The 18,032-nt window shown below is 41.1% G+C and overlaps 2 protein-coding genes across 8 annotated transcripts in view; one reads left to right on the forward strand and one right to left on the reverse strand.

Annotated features, from left to right (window-relative positions):
* pikfyve (phosphoinositide kinase, FYVE finger containing) overlaps positions 1 to 8,204 on the forward strand; it is a 28,966-nt gene extending 20,762 nt beyond the window's left edge. For 4 of the 5 annotated variants that reach the window (XM_038721341.1, XM_038721338.1, XM_038721339.1 and 1 more), the window contains 16 exons: positions 1,212 to 1,320; positions 1,407 to 1,561; positions 2,189 to 2,285; positions 3,191 to 3,248; positions 3,353 to 3,481; positions 3,568 to 3,688; positions 4,531 to 4,626; positions 4,723 to 4,803; positions 5,157 to 5,248; positions 5,342 to 5,401; positions 5,552 to 5,728; positions 5,922 to 6,025; positions 6,106 to 6,234; positions 6,358 to 6,619; positions 6,719 to 6,793; positions 7,684 to 7,799. In XM_038721341.1, the coding sequence (XP_038577269.1) occupies positions 1,212 to 1,320; positions 1,407 to 1,561; positions 2,189 to 2,285; positions 3,191 to 3,248; positions 3,353 to 3,481; positions 3,568 to 3,688; positions 4,531 to 4,626; positions 4,723 to 4,803; positions 5,157 to 5,248; positions 5,342 to 5,401; positions 5,552 to 5,728; positions 5,922 to 6,025; positions 6,106 to 6,234; positions 6,358 to 6,619; positions 6,719 to 6,793; positions 7,684 to 7,799 (1,861 nt within the window). Of the gene's footprint in view, positions 1 to 1,211; positions 1,321 to 1,406; positions 1,562 to 2,188; positions 2,286 to 3,190; positions 3,249 to 3,352; positions 3,482 to 3,567; positions 3,689 to 4,530; positions 4,627 to 4,722; positions 4,804 to 5,156; positions 5,249 to 5,341; positions 5,402 to 5,551; positions 5,729 to 5,921; positions 6,026 to 6,105; positions 6,235 to 6,357; positions 6,620 to 6,718; positions 6,794 to 7,683 lie in introns of all 5 variants that reach the window. The other variant, XM_038721336.1, reaches the window with a different exon arrangement.
* Positions 8,205 to 12,438: 4,234 nt separating this feature from the next.
* ankrd44 (ankyrin repeat domain 44) overlaps positions 12,439 to 18,032 on the reverse strand; it is a 39,681-nt gene continuing 34,087 nt past the window's right edge. Inside the window, exons 21-28 of one of the 3 annotated variants that reach the window (XM_038721342.1) lie at positions 17,213 to 17,435; positions 16,612 to 16,699; positions 15,885 to 15,968; positions 15,605 to 15,750; positions 15,386 to 15,468; positions 14,987 to 15,069; positions 14,755 to 14,846; positions 12,439 to 13,564 (exon numbers count right to left, since the gene is read on the reverse strand). In XM_038721342.1, the coding sequence (XP_038577270.1) occupies positions 13,305 to 13,564; positions 14,755 to 14,846; positions 14,987 to 15,069; positions 15,386 to 15,468; positions 15,605 to 15,750; positions 15,885 to 15,968; positions 16,612 to 16,699; positions 17,213 to 17,435 (1,059 nt within the window). In that variant the 3' untranslated portion in view covers positions 12,439 to 13,304. The remainder of the gene's footprint in view (positions 13,565 to 14,754; positions 14,847 to 14,986; positions 15,070 to 15,385; positions 15,469 to 15,604; positions 15,751 to 15,884; positions 15,969 to 16,611; positions 16,700 to 17,212; positions 17,436 to 18,032) is intronic. The other 2 variants (XM_038721344.1, XM_038721343.1) reach the window with 2 other exon arrangements.

Genomic DNA, 18,032 nt, shown 5'->3' on the forward strand with positions numbered 1-18,032 from the left:
AACAGAAAATCATCAATTGACACCAGAGAACAGACCTGGTATTTTTACCTAAAAATTGACACGAACGATAAATAGTTGCTGATTAATTTTCTGATGATTGATTAATTGACTGATCATTGCAGCTTTAAAGTAGATTTTGTTCTGTATACATAAAATTGACTTAACCTGACTTGTACCAGCCCAAATGTTGGACATTTGATGAACTGTGGCATTGCCTTTCCACTTGCAGGGCAAAAATAAGACGAGATTATTAATTAAGAATTTCAGGCAAGAACTAATAGTGTTGTAAAGAAAAGGAAAACATTTTTTTTAAGTCATTACGGGCCAGAACATCGTCCATTGACCATTTATATTCCAACATTTACTGTGTGTGCGATTAGCTCAGTTGGTAGTGCACAGAACTCACGTTCGACCTCACTTGCTGCTAGTAGTTTTGTCTTCCTTTTTCAACAAATTGATTGTGAGGAGTTGTATTACATATTCACAATTAAGCATGTGCTCACTCGGTGTAATCCAATCTCACGTTGTGTGTCAAGCAAATCAGAGACTTTTGAATTTCCTTCAGAACTTTTCAAAGTAAAAGCTCTCAATTAAACACTACAAATTACAGATCCGCTTTTATTTTGTAGGCACAATCGCTTAAAAGTATTTATGTGAGTAACTTTTGCTGTCATGACTAAGATCTCTTTCAGCACCAGCCGCTATATTTTATTTTTTATTTTTTTCTGCTATCAAAGTAATCTGGCCATAGGCCACGCTGGCGGGACAACTGTGCCTCGTGGGCCGCCTATCGCCGAACACTGTTGTTAACACTTTCCTGTCTAAAGCTGATGATACACGGAGGAACTTTTTTAGCAATGTTGCTGGGCAATCTTACTGGTGGCAACTCAGACAATGTTTTGAACAGATAGCGGCGGGGCAGGTGGCGGAATGGTGGGGGAAGTGGATTATGGTAGTAATCTTTACTCATTACCTATGATGGCAACATTGCCCAGCACCATTGGTCTAACAGTTGCTCCGTGTATCATCAGCTTAAGACTTATTTGGGATTTTTGTTCTCTGTCTGTAGTAGTTGGGCTAGAGACTAAAGCAGATGATAAAGTTCCTTATTAATAGTAAAATTACAGCACTTTCATTCAGTACTGTTTGTTTCTTTACATATCACCTGACCACATCCGCTAGTCCACCCTTTCCCTCTGCTCTCTCCTCAGAGTGACTCAGGTGTACTTGGCCATAGATGACCGCCTAACCTCACTCAAGACGGACACCTTCAGTAAGACGCGAGAGGAAAAGATGGAGGACCTCTTTGCTCAGAAGGATGTAAGTTTTTCTACAGTGTGTCAGTATGTCTCACCTCTGGGTACAGTGGTAGTTATAGGCTCATAGTGGTGCTTCTGTCTGTGTAGATGGAGGAGGCAGAGCTGCGGAGCTGGATCGATAAGCTTCAGGCGCGACTACAGGCCTGCTGTCTGGACTCACCACAGCAGCTGCAGGTTGTTCTGGAGTCGCTGGTGATGAAGAAACAGAGTCTCTGTGAGATGTTACAGTCCTGGAATGGCAGGTCAGAGTCACTACTGACTACTTCAAATATGTTTTATCGAGGGGAAACAAAAAAAGGATATTCAGTATTATGAAACAAAAGTGACACTGATGGTTTGTTCACAGAGAACAACATGAACACACGTGCACATTCTCACACCACACAAAGCAAGCTCTGGCGACAATAATACAATAAGACTTCTGTAAGGCAACGGGTTAAAGGTTGAGGTTAATATACTTTAGATAATTGATAACAGGCTGTCAGATATTGTTGAACTGTGACTCCAGGAATCCACTGACTCTGGCTACGGCACATTACGACTGCTTACGCCAAAAATAGACCTGCTGCCTATTCTCTGTGGAGCGGAGAGCCGCTTCTGGGACACGCTGCTGCCACGTCTGGTGGACTCACGAGCAATGACTATAATGGCCACGATTAGCTCCGGCAACCATGGCGCAGCCATAACGTGCTGTAGCCGGAGGTCAGTGGATTTTAGGGGTAGAAGTCTTTCCCTATGCAAAAACCTTCAAGGTACAGTAGCTGTTAGAAAGGAACTGTCTCCCTGAATTTGATTGTTCAATCACTACTGGCATCATTTGTTTTCATATTAAAATATCTCTCTTACTCCATTGCCTATTTCCTTCCCAGGCTGCAGGACTTGTTTCAGCAGGAGAAAGGCAGGAAGCGTCTGTCTGTCCCTCCCAGCCCAGGCAGGCACAGACAGACCAACGCTGAAGACGGCAAGGTCAGTAACATCATTCATTGTGTTTACATGCACTTAAGTAACAGGGCAGTGTTTTTCCCAATACCCTAATTCCTTCAACGCCATGAAATCAAGGATCCTCATTTCTGTAATCGGGGTAGATTAGTGGAGAAATTAGTTTTTTTTTTAACCCCCTCTAAATTTCCCTGAAAGCTGATTTCACAACGATGTGGACAGATTTCTATTCGGTGTGGATTTGCAGGGGAGACAGTGTTGCCTCGTCAGCAGAGTGTCAGGATGAAAGAAGACATAATTACACATAGAAATCCATCCTCAAATTTGAAATATCTGACTAAAGCTGAAACAGACAGGATGTCCTTTTGGCCTCGTGGTTAAGTAAATTAAGTTAATTAAATATTGTTTCACAAATACAGTTAAAATCAGCCATGCATGGTTCCAAAATACGGTGTGGTAACAATCTGATCTGTGGGATAGTTTTGAGCTGCAACAATTAGTCGACCGACAGAAAACAAATCTACAATATATTAACATTTTAATAATCAAAGAATCCGCAAAAATGATTCCAGATTCCTTTAAATGATGCAGATTTGCTGCTTTTCTTGGCCTCATATTGTAGTAAATGTAATATTAATGGCTTTTGGTCTGACAAAACAAGACATTTGATGAAGTCCCTTTTCGCTGTTTTATAAAGTTTTATAGACGGTAAATGTTTTATTGAGAAAATATTCCTCCTGTTATTCAGTAACTAAAATAATCGTTAGCTCTAACCAAGTTACTGAAGTGGACGTAAACACGGCTGACATGCAGTCTAACCTGCTCATATTATATTACATTGATTTGCTGCCAGTGTTTGTGATAGACCTGTTTCCCCACGGAGATCATTCAGATTTAATTTACTTTGATGATTTTATATATTTATATTATAGGGTGCCCCGGAGTCCTCCCCCCGTAACCCCTCACCCATGGTACAGAATGGTGATAAAGGTGAGCTGGCTGTCCCAGGCATTCATCCATCCTTGTTCATCGTTTCTGAGTGAAGCTGATTTTTGATCCTGACTGTTGTTGGGTTGACGTGTTTTCCCTGACAGAGGACCGTCACCTCAACACTCTGCCTTCAACCTCCTCCTCTTTGCTGCCTTCACCAGGAGAACCTGGATCTGAACCAATCACACCTGCTTCGTCCCTCACTGAGCAGGACTCCCTCAGCATCCCAGAAGGTACACACAAACACACGCTCATCTCTTGTGGCTTACAGTATTTCTCTGATCTCTGCTGAATAAATTCTGTGTTTGCTTGTTGTCAGATGTATTTGACGGACACTTGCTGGGCTCCTTGGACAGCCAGGTAAAGGAGAAATCCACCATGAAAGCTATCCTCGCCAACTTCCTGCCCGGCAACAGCTACAACCCCATCCCCTTCCCGTTGTAAGTTATGCACTCACTCTGGGCAGGGCAAGGTGCAGTGTCTTTCTGTTCAAAATCTTAGTCATGTTATGTATTCTTTGATCCAATATTGGCTGATATAAACAAATTAGTACATTTTCTACTGCTTTCTATTAAGGTTTTAGGTTATTTACATTTTTGTGTGGCTGTTTGTTTTTGCTAAAAGAACATTCATCTGATTTTGGACACTCATTTTATCACATGACAAAAAGGTTTTTGTACCACATCGTGTTTATACTCAATGATACCAAAAAAGTAGTAGTTTTTTTAGTATCACTACTGAAACTTAGTTTTAGAATAACTATCAAAGCACCATTCTCACTTTGAACTGCCATCAGTGGGTGAATGGGATGTGGTGTAAAAGCACTTTAAGAGGTCGCAAAGACTAGATAGATGCTATACAAATACAGGTATTTGTGTGTGTGTGTGTGTGTGTATATAATCGGCCGACCACTAAAACACGCCAGAGTACTCAAATAAATGAATGTTATCTACAAACAACCAGCTGTAAAAACAAAATATTTCTAAATTGTTCCAAATTTTAAAATCATGAACTATCTGGCAGAAGAAGGAAAGCAAGATGACAGCTTTGACATCCGATGCTGAACTTTCAGTACTTGACAATTTTAAATACTTAAAAGTGTAAAGGTTACCACTCACACCTGATGCACACATCGACCCTAAGATGGTTAGAACAGCAAAAACTAGCTGTACGGTTTTGGTTTTAATTTAAGGAAAATGTCAAAATGAGATAAAGAAAGCATAAAAAAGATAAAAATATGGATTGAACACACAATTATTACAGACTGGTTTGTCTCTGACAGTGACCCGGACAAGCACTACCTGATGTATGAACACGAGCGGGTGCCCATCGCAGTGTGTGAGAGAGAGCCGAGCTCCATCATAGCCTTCGCTCTCAGGTGACTGCCGCCTCCTGTCTTCAGTGAAACGACCTCCTGAATGTAGCTTTAGAAATGGCCCATTTTGTAAAACATAATGTTATTGTGTCATTCTAGCTGCAAGGAGTATAAAACAGCGCTGGATGATCTGTCCAAGACATCAAACGCAGGAGGCGATGAGACTCCACAGGTCGCCAGGTACGCAGGACTCCTGTTCAGATCAGAGGTGGATTGCAGGTGTTGAAATTCAGAGATGTTGTTTAATCTCTTGGGGGAAAATAGGTCTAACAGATTTTACAATATGTTTCACATAAATAATGGCCTTCAGTTTGTGTTTTAACAGCTAATTTACAGCAAAAAAACAATCAACAAAGCAAGAAGGAATCAACTAAAATACACATTAACCTTGTCATTTACAAGGCTCCAGTAGTTTTATTTAAACAGGTCAACTGAAATTAAGATAAATCATGTGTTAAATAAGCAAGGAGAGGTGACATAATGTCGGTTGTATGTTTATATATACATATATCTAATATGATTTTTCTCTTCAGTGCTGGGGAGAGTCGGGCTAAGAGCAGCCCTGCCAGGCCCAGCGAGTCGGCCTCATCCCAGCAGAGCCGCAGCAGCATGGATGATCCTCTCAGTAAGTGCTCAGGTCCACTGGTCCAATGACAACTTCATTCATTGAGGATTTAAAAACTCTTGAGGTGAAATCCTACTTTATTGTTTTGTGCAGAGGATGCAGACTTGCTGGATAAACAGAAGAAACAGACTCTGAATCCACACGTTGAGCTACGTGAGTATTTCTTCCTCTTTGTGACTGTGCAATATCTTCAGTGTCATCCCTTATGAAGTGTTTCATGAAGGGATGACACTGAGGGTGCATTTACTAAACAGTAAATGCATTAAAAGATAACATTAACCTCGTCTGTTGTCGAATTTGTAGAGTTCTCTGATGCCAACGCCAAGTTTTACTGTCGAATCTATTACGCCGAGGAGTTTCATAAGATGCGTGAGGTTATCATGGAGAGCCCAGAGGAGGATTTCATCCGCTCGCTGTCCCACTGTGTCAACTGGCAGGCTCGGGGTGGAAAATCTGGAGCTGTTTTCTACGCAACAGAAGGTTGTATCTAACATCTCACAGATAAATGTTACTACTAGTGCGATTAGCTGATAAAAAAAACACAAATCATCACCAGATTTTTTTTCATTGGTTTGAGGCTTGATTCTGTTTGATAATGCTGATGTCATTTTATATCAACCAAATGAGACCAAAAACAATAATGTGTAACGGGAACCACTCTGTGTTCCGTCAGATGACCGGTTCATCCTGAAGCAGATGCCCCGACTGGAGGTCCAGTCCTTCCTGGACTTTGCACCTCACTACTTCACCTACATCACCGGAGCTGTGCAGCAGAAAGTATGCATCGTAAAGTAAAAGTTTCTATCTGGGGTTTACGAGTCCAGTTGAAGTAAATAACAACCACTTTTGTACCACAGCGGCCGACTGCGCTGGCGAAGATCCTGGGTGTTTACAGAATCGGTTACAAGAACTCCCAGAACAACACAGAGAAGAAACTGGACCTGCTCGTGATGGAGAATCTTTTCTATGGTCGCAAGATGGCTCAGGTAAGATTCACAGCCAGTGGTGGAACGCCACCATGTACTATTTCTCTTAAATAAATATTAAACATCCTCAGAGATTCTTTAAGATTGCCTCTAGTGTCCTCAGCTGTGTCGTCTCCACTGTAGGTGTTTGACCTGAAGGGCTCCCTGAGAAACCGGAACGTGAAGACGGACTCGGGGAAGGAGAGCTGCGAGGTGGTTCTGCTGGATGAGAACCTTCTGAAGTTGATCCACGACAACCCGCTGTACATCCGCTCCCACTGCAAGGCCATCCTGCGGGCCGCCATACACAGCGACGCCTACTTCCTGTCCAGCCACCTCATCATCGACTACTCCCTACTGGTGGGGCGGGACGACGCCACCGATCAGCTGGTGGTCGGGATTATAGGTGGGAGGAGGAGGAAGCATAAAGTATCGGCATCATGTTTTAAGTAAATGTTTCTGGTGATGGTCTCTACAACAGTATTGCCTCCGCTCTTGTCTGCAGATTATATCAGAACATTTACCTGGGATAAGAGACTGGAGATGGTTGTCAAATCCACTGGAATCCTTGGCGGTCAAGGTAAATCCTAATCTAGCCCACACTCTTCTTAACCCCCGACTTGTCTGGCGGGGGTTTAACACACTGGAATGAACATTTAATCTCTTTTCCATGTACTTGTGAAATGAAGGTACACTTACAAAATGATTACTGTAAATATACAAAGTAGAGGCTAATTTATATAGTATTATTAATACAGTACAACACAGGAAGAGTACAACTACTACATAAAATATCAATAATGTGCAAGCCCAAAATATCCACAATGCCAAAATATAATAATTTTTACTCTTCAACAAAGTTCTCATGAAGAGACACATGCTCACAATAAAGCATGTGCAGGAGTTCGCGCGTCCCGGCGATTGGTCCACATCCATCAACCAATGGACCCTTATTTTATTTATTTCCCCACCATCCCCAGGCAGAGGAAATGAATGTGAACCAATAAGAACTTTCAACTTTGCTAAAGAGGAAAATAAAGTTTTAAAAAATCAGCAAAGATGGGAATCAGTCGCACATACCTTCAACTGAAAATCTTGTGCTCTACCAACTGAGCTAACCAGTGACTCTATCTAAAGTTATTTCAAATAAAGTCACTCGCCAAACCCCTGTATTAAACTATTGTTATCTCGATAAAATGATCCCGTTATCGTGGGAAAATGGAGTAAAACATGTTTGAATGGATGGCCGGTTAGGGCTTCCGTAATCCATCTATGTATCTAGTATTTTTAAATCCTGTCTCTCATCTAATGTATTTTTCTGTTTGGTGTATGTACCTGGAGCTGCCTTAACGAGTGATTTTCCCCAGTGTGGGATCAATAAATTCTATCTTAACCGAACAGTGGTAAGAGTGATGATGAGTGTGTGAATGTTTCCTGTCTCTAACGCCGTGGTGTGTTTGTGTCACTCAGGGAAAATGCCCACTGTGGTCTCTCCAGAGCTGTACAGAGCTCGTTTCTGCGAGGCTATGGACAAATACTTCCTGATGGTACCTGATCACTGGACCGGCCTGGGCGTCAACTGCTGAGCGGTGCGTGCATGTCCAAGTGCCGTAACACAAAACACAAAGACACTCTCCTCTCGGATATCTATGCACAAAGATCCTGGACCGAGGCCTCGGTATGCGAGCGCTGTTCAACCTACCTGAGACCCACAAGCACACTGGACCTTGTAAATGTTGGAATATCATGCGGACTAAAAGCTGACCAGTATACAGCACAGTGTCATTCCACAGGAGAATTTAGATCAGTTTTATCACTGGGGACATTATCAGATCTGAAATCCTGTTTCCCAGAGGGTTTTTATTTTATCAGTGCCACAAGTCCAGCTATTTCAAGAGGGACCCCGTGACAACATTATAATGTAATTTAAAGTTTGTAAATGTACAGAGATTATGTAACTATTAAAACATCATTACCAGTGATTTAGTAAAGCTGTCGTGTGTTTTTTGTTTTTTTTGTTAATGAAGAGGGGAGAATGGATGGATACGATGCAAAGACTCTTTCAAACTGCAGTACATATCAAATATTTGGATGACCATATAACTTAAGGCAAGTGCTGAAAATTGACAATTTTGATGATGAATTAATATTAATGTCATTCATTGAGTAAAAAATCTTAAGCATTTGCTTTTTTGAGCTTCACAAATGTGAGGGTTTGCTGCGTTTGTTTTTATAATTATTATTAAATAACAAAATGTACAACACAGTTTTCCACTATGTTGTGACCTTTTATATAATAAACAATTGATTAATCTTATGAAAATAAGTTATTTGCAGCCTTGCTGGATGCAATTAAAGCTGCATAGTTGTCGCATAACAAAGGAGATAAATATTAAAATTGGACCCTTACATAATAAACTGTTTGCTAACGAGTTCAACAGGTTCATGTCAGGTTGTTGTTCAGTTTGTTTCTGCTGCCCCCAAGTGGCCAAGGAAAAAACAGTTTTTGCAGTTAAAGTCAAAACTAAAAAATTGGCTTCTTAAACTGGAACAGAGCTCCTTTTATTTATTTGAGCATAAACAACATTTGTTGTTTACAGCTTTTGCTTTTTGTTTTGTTTCATAAATTGAATATCTTTGGCTTTTATACTTTGTCAGTTAAATGTGCAGCTTGAAGGCCTCTGGGAAACGGTGAGGACCATTTTAGATCAATTAATTAATTTGTCCTCAATTTTTCAATTAATGACAAATTATTAGCTGCAGCCCCTTTAGTGGTCATTAAAGCTGCATAATTTCTCAGATTACAATGGAGAGAAACATTTGAACTGACGGCAGGTAAACTACTTTAACACTTTGTTTTGGTCTGATTATAAAAACAAAACTGCATACAGGGTTCCCACGGCCATGGAAATCCTGGAAAGGTCGTGACATTTTTAAATCATGTTTTCCAGGCCTGGAGAAGTCATGGAATTAAGTAAATTAATCTAATGTTTTGTTTTTTTTAAACAAAAATTTTCTTATCTTCATTAGCTTCAGCAGCAAGAAATAAGCTCTAATTTAATTTCTTCATGTGATCTTCTTACATTGTGGTGAACGATGGGAACCGCCTGCACATCTTAGGATTCTGTGGAAAGGGGGAGGAAAAAAAACAGCACACCCAATAACTTCAAACTGATTTTTATAATTGTACAATTTATATAAAGCAAAGGGTAGCTGACAAACAGCCCTCAGCATGTCGTACTGCATCAGGAACTGGTGTGAAAATCACCAGACACATGACGATAGCGATTGTCATGACTGGCAAATATCATTTTCTGGTAGAATAATAATACTGGCAGACAGATTCAGTCTCAGTGCTCATCAAACACTCGAGTTGTCTCCATTTTAATTAAAAACTGCAAGCAAACAGGGATCTCATTTAAAATAAGTTCATTAATAATCACACCTTGCAGTCCATTCTGAAAAGATAACTCATAAAAACGTTTTGTATTCAACCATTCAGCATGGAGACGTCACTCTTTGTGCTCAAGAGTCCTCTGTGATGGAGTTTGTTTTTTTTTTCATACAAAGCTGTATGTGTCAACATTATATACAAAAGCATTTCAATTTCATATCAGTACCTAAGCTAACACACACACACACACACACACAACTTAAAGGATGAGGCTGGAGATGTTCTATCATTTTCTTACTGTCTACATAACCAAAGAAAAGACCGAAACCAACAACAAATTAATCCTAATAAGGAGTATTAAAAGCCTGATATATGTTCTTCCTCTGAGCTTTTGTTGTTCAAAAACTATAAAAACACATTACCGGATGACATGTTCCTTCATTACCATAATAACATTTTAGATAGATTCCAGGTACTCACTAGAGCACCAAATGTGTATTAATCCGCTGAAAGGCAGAGGAAACACATTGATGGTTTTGGTCTTTTCGAGAGATTTGTTGTCAACCTGAAAAATATAGAGTATCACCAGCCTTCAAGGAGAGAAAACACAACAAGTGAGACACCATTTCACTAAAAAAAAAATAAAACTCTGCATATCCCTCACGCAGAGAAAACTTTTCATCATTCATTGTAAGACCACCCACATTATGATGACATATTAAAGAATCAGTTCACCCAAATTGCAAACAAAAAAATATTTAGCATCTACAGGTGCATGCCATAAAATTACAATATCATGGAAAAGGTTAATTCAATAAATTAAACTTTCATTTATTTTAGATTCATTACACAAAGTGAAATATTTCAGTCTTTTGTTTTTGTTTTAATTAGATGTTTACAGATTACACCTCATGGAAATCAAAAATCCAGTCTCTCGAAATGTATTTGAGGATAAAGAATTTATAATAAAGAAATGTCAACCTGAGAAGAGCTGTAATCAGCTAATCAACTCAAAACACCTGCAAAGGTTTCCTGAGCTTTTATTCTCTCAGTCTGGTTCTGGTGCTAACAATGAACTTTTCCACAATATTTTAATTTTTTTTAGATGCACTTGCTAGTCGGGCAAATAGCTTTTAGTCTTATTTGTCCAGATTTTTTAAGATTTCCACCTCTAAGATCTCTGAACCAAATCACCAATCTATCTTTCCAAAAACAATGTCCTGATTTCTCCACAGACCCGAGTACAGATTTCACAGGAGCTAAGAAAGAAAACAAACAAAAAAAAAAGGGTCACAAGTGCCTGAGCGGCTCGATACCAGTAGGGTTCTTGATTTTGGTGAGCTGATCCTTTAATTATGAGAACATTAAAATCTACTAACATAAGATTTGTTGTAAAAGAAAACAAAAACGAATCAACATCAAGGCACTGGACACGTTCGAGACAATGGCACAAAGCTGGTAGGTAGACAAACAGAGGGGAGGAGGGGGAGGAGAGAAAAATGGTCAAGGCCCTGTGTTATTTTACATTTAAGTGCTGGCAGTATTTGTACCATCATGTAATATTTAATAAATACCACACCGAACTGAGGACACCTAAAATAGCTTTTCATCATTTCAGAAATTTGGTCTTTGCGGAGAATCTAGGCTTTCATGATTCAACGTTTAGAGCTGCCCAGGTGGGATAAGGCTGGTCACCATTGGCTGGTCAGGGAAGGAGAAATACAGAGTCAAAACAGCGCAGGAGGCCGATCTAGGCCAAAGGATTAAATGCATAAATAATCCACATCTGCACAAACCCTGTGTTCATCAGTGGCTACATCCAAATTCCCTTATTTCATTGGTCGTTGTGAAGGATGTCCCAATTCACTTATTTCTGCTGGAGCCATGAGACTCGCCTTTGTGGTAGTCAAACCCTTTGTTACCGGGACAAATAACAGCTACTGGACTGAAGTGTAATGTAAGTCCCATGAAGGGAGCGGTTCTGATAGCTGCTTACGTTTTACATCCCAGATCTGTGAAGCTCCGACTCTATTGAATGTCTTTTTAGTATCTCTTAAATTTAATAAATTAAAAATCTCTTTTCATACAAAAGTTTCAAAAAGCAGTGGAAAATGCATAGCAGATTGTCCGCTTCTCTCTCTTTTTTTTTTCAAATAAAACTAGAGCTGGTTACATCAGCTGTAGATAATTAAAGGTAATTCTGTTAAAATTAAAGTTTGTGCTCTTTGCATTCAGACAAAGATTGTGAAGTTTAAAGATGCATCACTCTGTAACAGCACAGTACAACTGTGTTTCTGTAGTTCAACAGGTACCGGCAGAGTGGACACTCTTCTCATGATCACCTCACAGCTGTTCACGGATCTCCCAGTTTAACTTGGATTCATATCAGATCAATATTTTAATCAGATCAGTACTTCCAGTAAGAAGTAAGCAAAGCAGTACAACATATATTATATCATGCTTGTTGTCTTTTCAGGTTGTGACCATTACTAAAGAGGTGGTGTTCTGCTTTTTGGCTTTTCCCATTCCTTTATTGAGTTATATACCTTTTTTGTGTGAAAGTGAAAAAGCTCAAAGTCCAGCCCAGAGGGAGATCTCCCACAGAAAACTCTGCTCTGAACTGCCTGAAAGCAGCACGTTTGTAGTCCAGCCGTTTCCGTTCCTTCACTGTGACATCACAGGGATGAATTTTTTTGAAAATGAAACCATGTAAACCTGTTCTGGTACAACCCCTAAATAAGATTTTGAACCTGAAAATGAGCGTAATACCACCTCTTTAAGTTGCCACTAAAACTGTTTCTGCCTTCTCGGCCATCAAAAAGGCGATCAGACATCTTTGAGTTATTTAATAATGAACTTACAAACAGAATATCAGTAAATCCAGACACAAATAATGACTAAAAATCCTGTCTTTTCCTGAATCTCTTCGAGCCAGTGAGGGGAAACGGGGACTCAATTAAGGGAACTGAGATGCACCCACTGTGTCACATCCTCTTTCCATGTTGAATATTTAAACTACTGAATATCTTGCGCACTTTGAATTCCAGCCAAAGTTCATCAAAACCTAAAAGCAAATTCCATTTTGTGCTTTAGTTTGCAGTTTAAAAACAAGCTCTACGTACCTGCTTGTGTGACCTTTCAGTACGTGTTAATTATTTATGTGTGGAAGTCCAATATTTGGTACAACAAGCCAAAATCATAAAAGGTTAAAATTACACTTAGCTTTCTTAATAGTCTACTTCATTTTGTACAAACAGTTTAAAATGGCTTTTTTTTTAAGACAAAACCAGTCTCAGAGGCGAGCTGCTAGGCCATGCAGAGACTAAGTACCGAGGTCGGTTTGGATTTAAGCACCCGTGAGTAGAAAGAACAAACCGTGGTGTAAGTTAACACAAGCATGCAGACCCAAACCATGGCTGATCCAGATCGAGTTCTTCTTCTTCTGCAGCCACAGCTTCATGGAGCAAAATACTCGGCTGCAGTAATCGGTCCAGGACCTCCAGCCTGGTGTCACAGGAGGGGCCCACATGAAGATACAGGCCCTGCAAGCTGTGTCACAACCAAGTCTCTACCCTTCTCCCTCAAGAGTGCACGTTACAGAATAAAACCGCATCATTCCTGGAAAGGGGGGGTGGGGGGGGTTACAAGTTCAGGTGCACAGTTCGAGGTAGGAGGGCAGAGAGTCTGTTAAGAAGGGTCAGAAGGTTTCCGAATCCTCAGAGTCGTTCTCGGTGGTTCCCTCACTGGAGGGTCCAGAGGGGTTCCTGGGGCTGCGAGGCCCACGTGGGCCGGTGCCCAGGCCTTTACCCCCTTGGTGGGGCAACTGCCTCAGCAGGGAGCCTGGGGAGGGAGCCCCGGAGCTGCAAGGGGAGCAGAAAGGCATCATGGTAGCCAGAATGAGAGCCAGACAGTCAGCTACCTCTCTGCTAGGAGCACAAGCCAGAGCAGGCGTCAGACCTGAGGTAGAGAGACAGAGAGGGGAGGGAGGGTGGGGGCAGAAACAAAAGAGGGAAAGGAAGAGGAGGAGAGCGAGAGACGTGGACGAGGAGGAAGCGGGGAAGGCGAAGCAGGAGCAGAAGACAAAGGAGGGACGGAGCAGCATTCCATTAGTGTTCAGCCAGCTGACACAGTCCCCAAACACAGCGTCGAGGGGGGGGTCAAACCGAGCACAGGGACGACCACAGCTGACGACTGGCGCTACACAACATCTGATACAAAGCAAACAAGCAGCTAGGATACAGTTTAAATTAGGGTTCCCACTGTCGGTCCACTGACAACACTTTTAAACCTTTCCGACCCACTGCTTGAATTATTTTACACATCAGTCTGTTTACAGGTGTTGCATCTCTGAAAAAAAGTTAGCATTTAGGGACTTCAGAGGAAAGGAAAACAAACAAATTTGAAAATGAAAAAATCTGTTGGTGTGGAGTTACAAAGAAGTGAGCTCATCAGACCTCTGTAGCCCGCTGCTCATCTCTGCTGCAGGCTACTGGCTGCAAGCATAACACACCCAAATCTCCAGATGTACTGGCTGCGGTCAAGTAACATTGTGAGTAATGTAGGCACCAGCTATTGACAAGAAGAATGTGTGGAATCAAAAAAGACTATATCTCTGGTACTGCTGCATTGATTTTAATATATATATATATATAGTTTTTAAAGGTCCATTGTGAGTCAATGAATTTGAATTTGGTTTTCATGGATTTATAATGTTGCTGGACGGCCTCGGCCAACCATGAAACGCATGCCCTCGGTTTCAGTGAATTACCTTTGTTGCATGTTGTTCCACATCCCTGCCTTCATGTCACCTCTTTACTGTCGCCATCAAATAAAAGGCAAAAACTGGTGGAGCGTCATCAATTGTCCTATTTGTAAAAATAGTCTAGTTTCTAAACTTCCCAAGAGAAATGAATGCCTGAGATGTTTTCTTGATGATTCCATGCTATTCCACAAATTCCAAGACCAGTGGGAACCCTTTTTGAAGATTCATTTGCAGCACACATGGAAAATCATATTAAAACTATTAATTTGTCAAATTGAGCTCATGCTGGAACAGAAAAAAACACATCCATGCTGAACAATGACCAGAGCGTGCATCTTGCGCCTGTTAATTGCCTGGACCAGGTTCCGGACCAGGTTCACCCTACCGTTCTCATCCACCGTCTGAACGTTGGCTCCTCGGGACAGCAGCTCCTGGACTGCCTTCTTCAGACCGCTACGAGCCGCCAGGTGGAGAGGACTGGCAGAGACAGAAGGTTTATTAAAGTAACGTAAAGAAGTCTGAAACATACGACCATATGTTCTTTCTCTCTATAGATCATCAATTTCAGGGAATTTGAACACTTCTTTTTGTTTTGGACAGAGGTTTTGGATACTCACGTCTGCAGCGCTGCATTTGTGGCATTTATAAGCGCAGTGTCTGACAGCTTCTGCAGCATGAACATCACACAATCTTCCTTTCCCTGAACGGAGAAGACGTCGGGTTATAGCGAGCAGAGACAAAGGCCAGAACCACAGCGCCACCCTCAGAAGCTGTTTTAATCGTTATTTTCACAAGAGTGTGTCATATGTAAGGGTTCACTGAGCCTACAGAGACTTATCAGCTGAATCTGCAGCTCCCCTCGGCTGGTCGATATAACGTTATAATATATTTCTTTATCATTTCTGTTCCTGTTTTAACGTATGTAAGTGCTGTGTACGACTCCAGTTGAACGCCACACTCCGGGCAGACACTGGGATTAAGACAAACAACAAATAAAATGGAGGGTGGACACTTACATTACTGCAAGCTAGATGCAAGGCGGTGTTGCCGTCTTTGTCCGTCAGACTGAGGTTGGCATTGGCGCTGGTCAACAGCACCTCTGGAGCACAAGACAGAATCAGAGCCATGTTCACACACACACAATCAAAAGCTGCTATGTAGTTCTAAATGTTATAAAACAATGTAAACACAGTGCAGTGTTGAAGCTATAAGCAGAGTACAAAATGTCTCCGTACCGAGGGCTCCGACTCTGCCCTTCTCAGCCGCCATCATCAGTGCAGTGCGGCCTGATTGGTCTACAGCATCGACAGCTGCGTCGTGGGACAGGAGCAGCTGGACACAGTCGACGTGGCCCGAGAATGCTGCGGCATGAAGAGGAGTCCTGCAGGCGGGAGGGATGGGAGAGGAAGGAATGAAAACAGAAGATACAGCAGAGCCGAAAGAGTGTTATGGTGTCAACACACACACACACACACACACACACACACACACACACACACACACACACACACTTACCTGTCCTTAGCGTCTTTGCAGCCAGCGATGTCTGACCCCATCGCCTCCAGCAGCAGCGATGCACACGGCTCGTGATCGTTCACCCTGTGAGTTTAAACACACGGAAATGAAGGTCTGTGACATCCCAGTACTGTTCCATATAAAACTATCTACTTTTCACCGTGTAATGCCTTTTAACGGTTAACTTTATGTTGCTGCTTAATGTAGATCCAGAGCAGCAGGATATTTAATGATGCTTAAGGCTAAAAATATCAGTGTTCCTTTTGAATACTAGAAAAGGCTGAAAACTTGATGAAAAGACGGTATAATAAGCAGCTCTTTAGCATTTCTTTTCACTTTCTGTAGCATTTCCTGAGCTGTCCTCACCACTGTTCATGGCTACAACAGGGTAGTCAGGGTAATCATTTATCAAGCAAGAGTTACTAATATTTGCTATTTCAAGCTGTTCTAATGTGAGGATTTGCTTCTTTTTCTCTGAAGTGTCTCACTGAACTATCTTTGGAATTTGGACTTTTGGTCCCATAAAGCAAAAAGAAGTTGACCGGCATTGATCGCAATTTTATAGACTAAACTTTTATGAAAACAATTGATAAAAGGATCATTAATTAGAGTCTTAGTATCGCCACAGTTTTAAACCCGTTTAAAACTATCTACAATTTTCAGGAAAAACCTGTAAAAACTACGACCAATAATCAATAATAATGTTGAATGTGTGTGTGTTACTTACACAGCACAGTGCAGAGGGGTGAATGGGTTCCCATCAATACAACGACAACCCTTCTGCTCCAGCAGAACCTCCACACACCCCTCGTGACCTACAAACACAAACACACACATGGAGTATTGGAAAAGATCATCAACACGTCATCACACTTTACTACTATAATATAATAAAAACAAAATATGCAGATTTATTCATTCTGATAAAAGATAATAATAATGATCGGAAATGAATAAATCTATAAAAACAATGTGTTCAGTTGAAGACCAACTTCTGTTTACTGTATGTCCCTCTCCAAATCTCTTACAAGCTTTAAATGTGGGTCTTTGTCAGAATGTCTGTTTCAGAATAAGCAGGACTGTCTGAAAATGAAGATTTATTTGATGTGAATAATAACAGTCAAGGTTTATAATTGATTATGTACACATGAAGAATTTTGGTTCGCCCAGAAAACAAAAAGTTAAATGTTAAAATGCATTTTCTGTGAGGTTTCAAGTGAAACTGACAGGAACTATGAGCTCATGACGGTCTCAACCAATAAATAACACAGTGACAACAGTCCACAACCCACTACTGCTGTATATCTGAATGAAAGCCCGACACTGACCGTAGTAGCAGGCCCAGTGCAGCGGCGTGTACCCGCTGTGGTCCCTCAGCGGGGGCAGCGACGGCGGCTCGGAGCAGGCAATGCTCAGCAGCTCGCTCAGCCAGGAGGCGTGGCCCCGGGCCGCGGCCAGGTGGATGGCAGTACGACCTCGCATGTCGCCGAGCAAAATGGAGGCTTCCTGCTCCAACAGACACTGGATGCACTCCTCCTGACCACACAGCAGCTGGGGGGGGGGGGGGGGGGTTATGAGAACCGTGTTTAGTTTACAGTATTATTAAGCATTTTCTAAAGCATAACACGTGTCTGAAGGTTTATTTCCTGATGTCTAGGAAGCTACTAATATCTGTGAGATATAAAAGAGAAAAATATTTTTCTTTCCTTTTGGTCCATTGAAAAAATGCCTAGATATGATCATCCAAAATAAAAGACTAAGAATGACTCTGGAACAGCAGGTAATTGTAATTAATGTGCTAAAATGAGAAAAACACTGGTCCTGTTATAGTATTTTAAATGTTGCCATGGGAAGCAGACAGCAGGAGAAATTGAGCACATTGAATGAAAGTACAAATTGTAGTGTAAAACATAAAAGTCCCGCTGATTTACAGCAGTCTACCAAATCAAAATAGATAAACAAACTATGTGACAGAAATTAAATCTACCTGAAAATAAATGTACTGATAAATAACTAAATATAACTGATAATAATGTGGTTGATTTATTTATTCTGAGTAAATTCAGATTGGTTAGAGGTTCATAATGTCAGCAATTTGGTTTACTGTCCAAATGAACAGAGACGTGCACATGTAAGACATCAATTTAT

The sequence above is a fragment of the Micropterus salmoides genome, unplaced genomic scaffold (assembly GCF_014851395.1).
Source record: "Micropterus salmoides isolate LMB-PRFRI ecotype aquatic unplaced genomic scaffold, ASM1485139v1 Ms_hic_scaffold_15, whole genome shotgun sequence".
In the NCBI taxonomy this organism is placed as follows: Eukaryota; Metazoa; Chordata; class Actinopteri; order Centrarchiformes; family Centrarchidae; genus Micropterus; species Micropterus salmoides.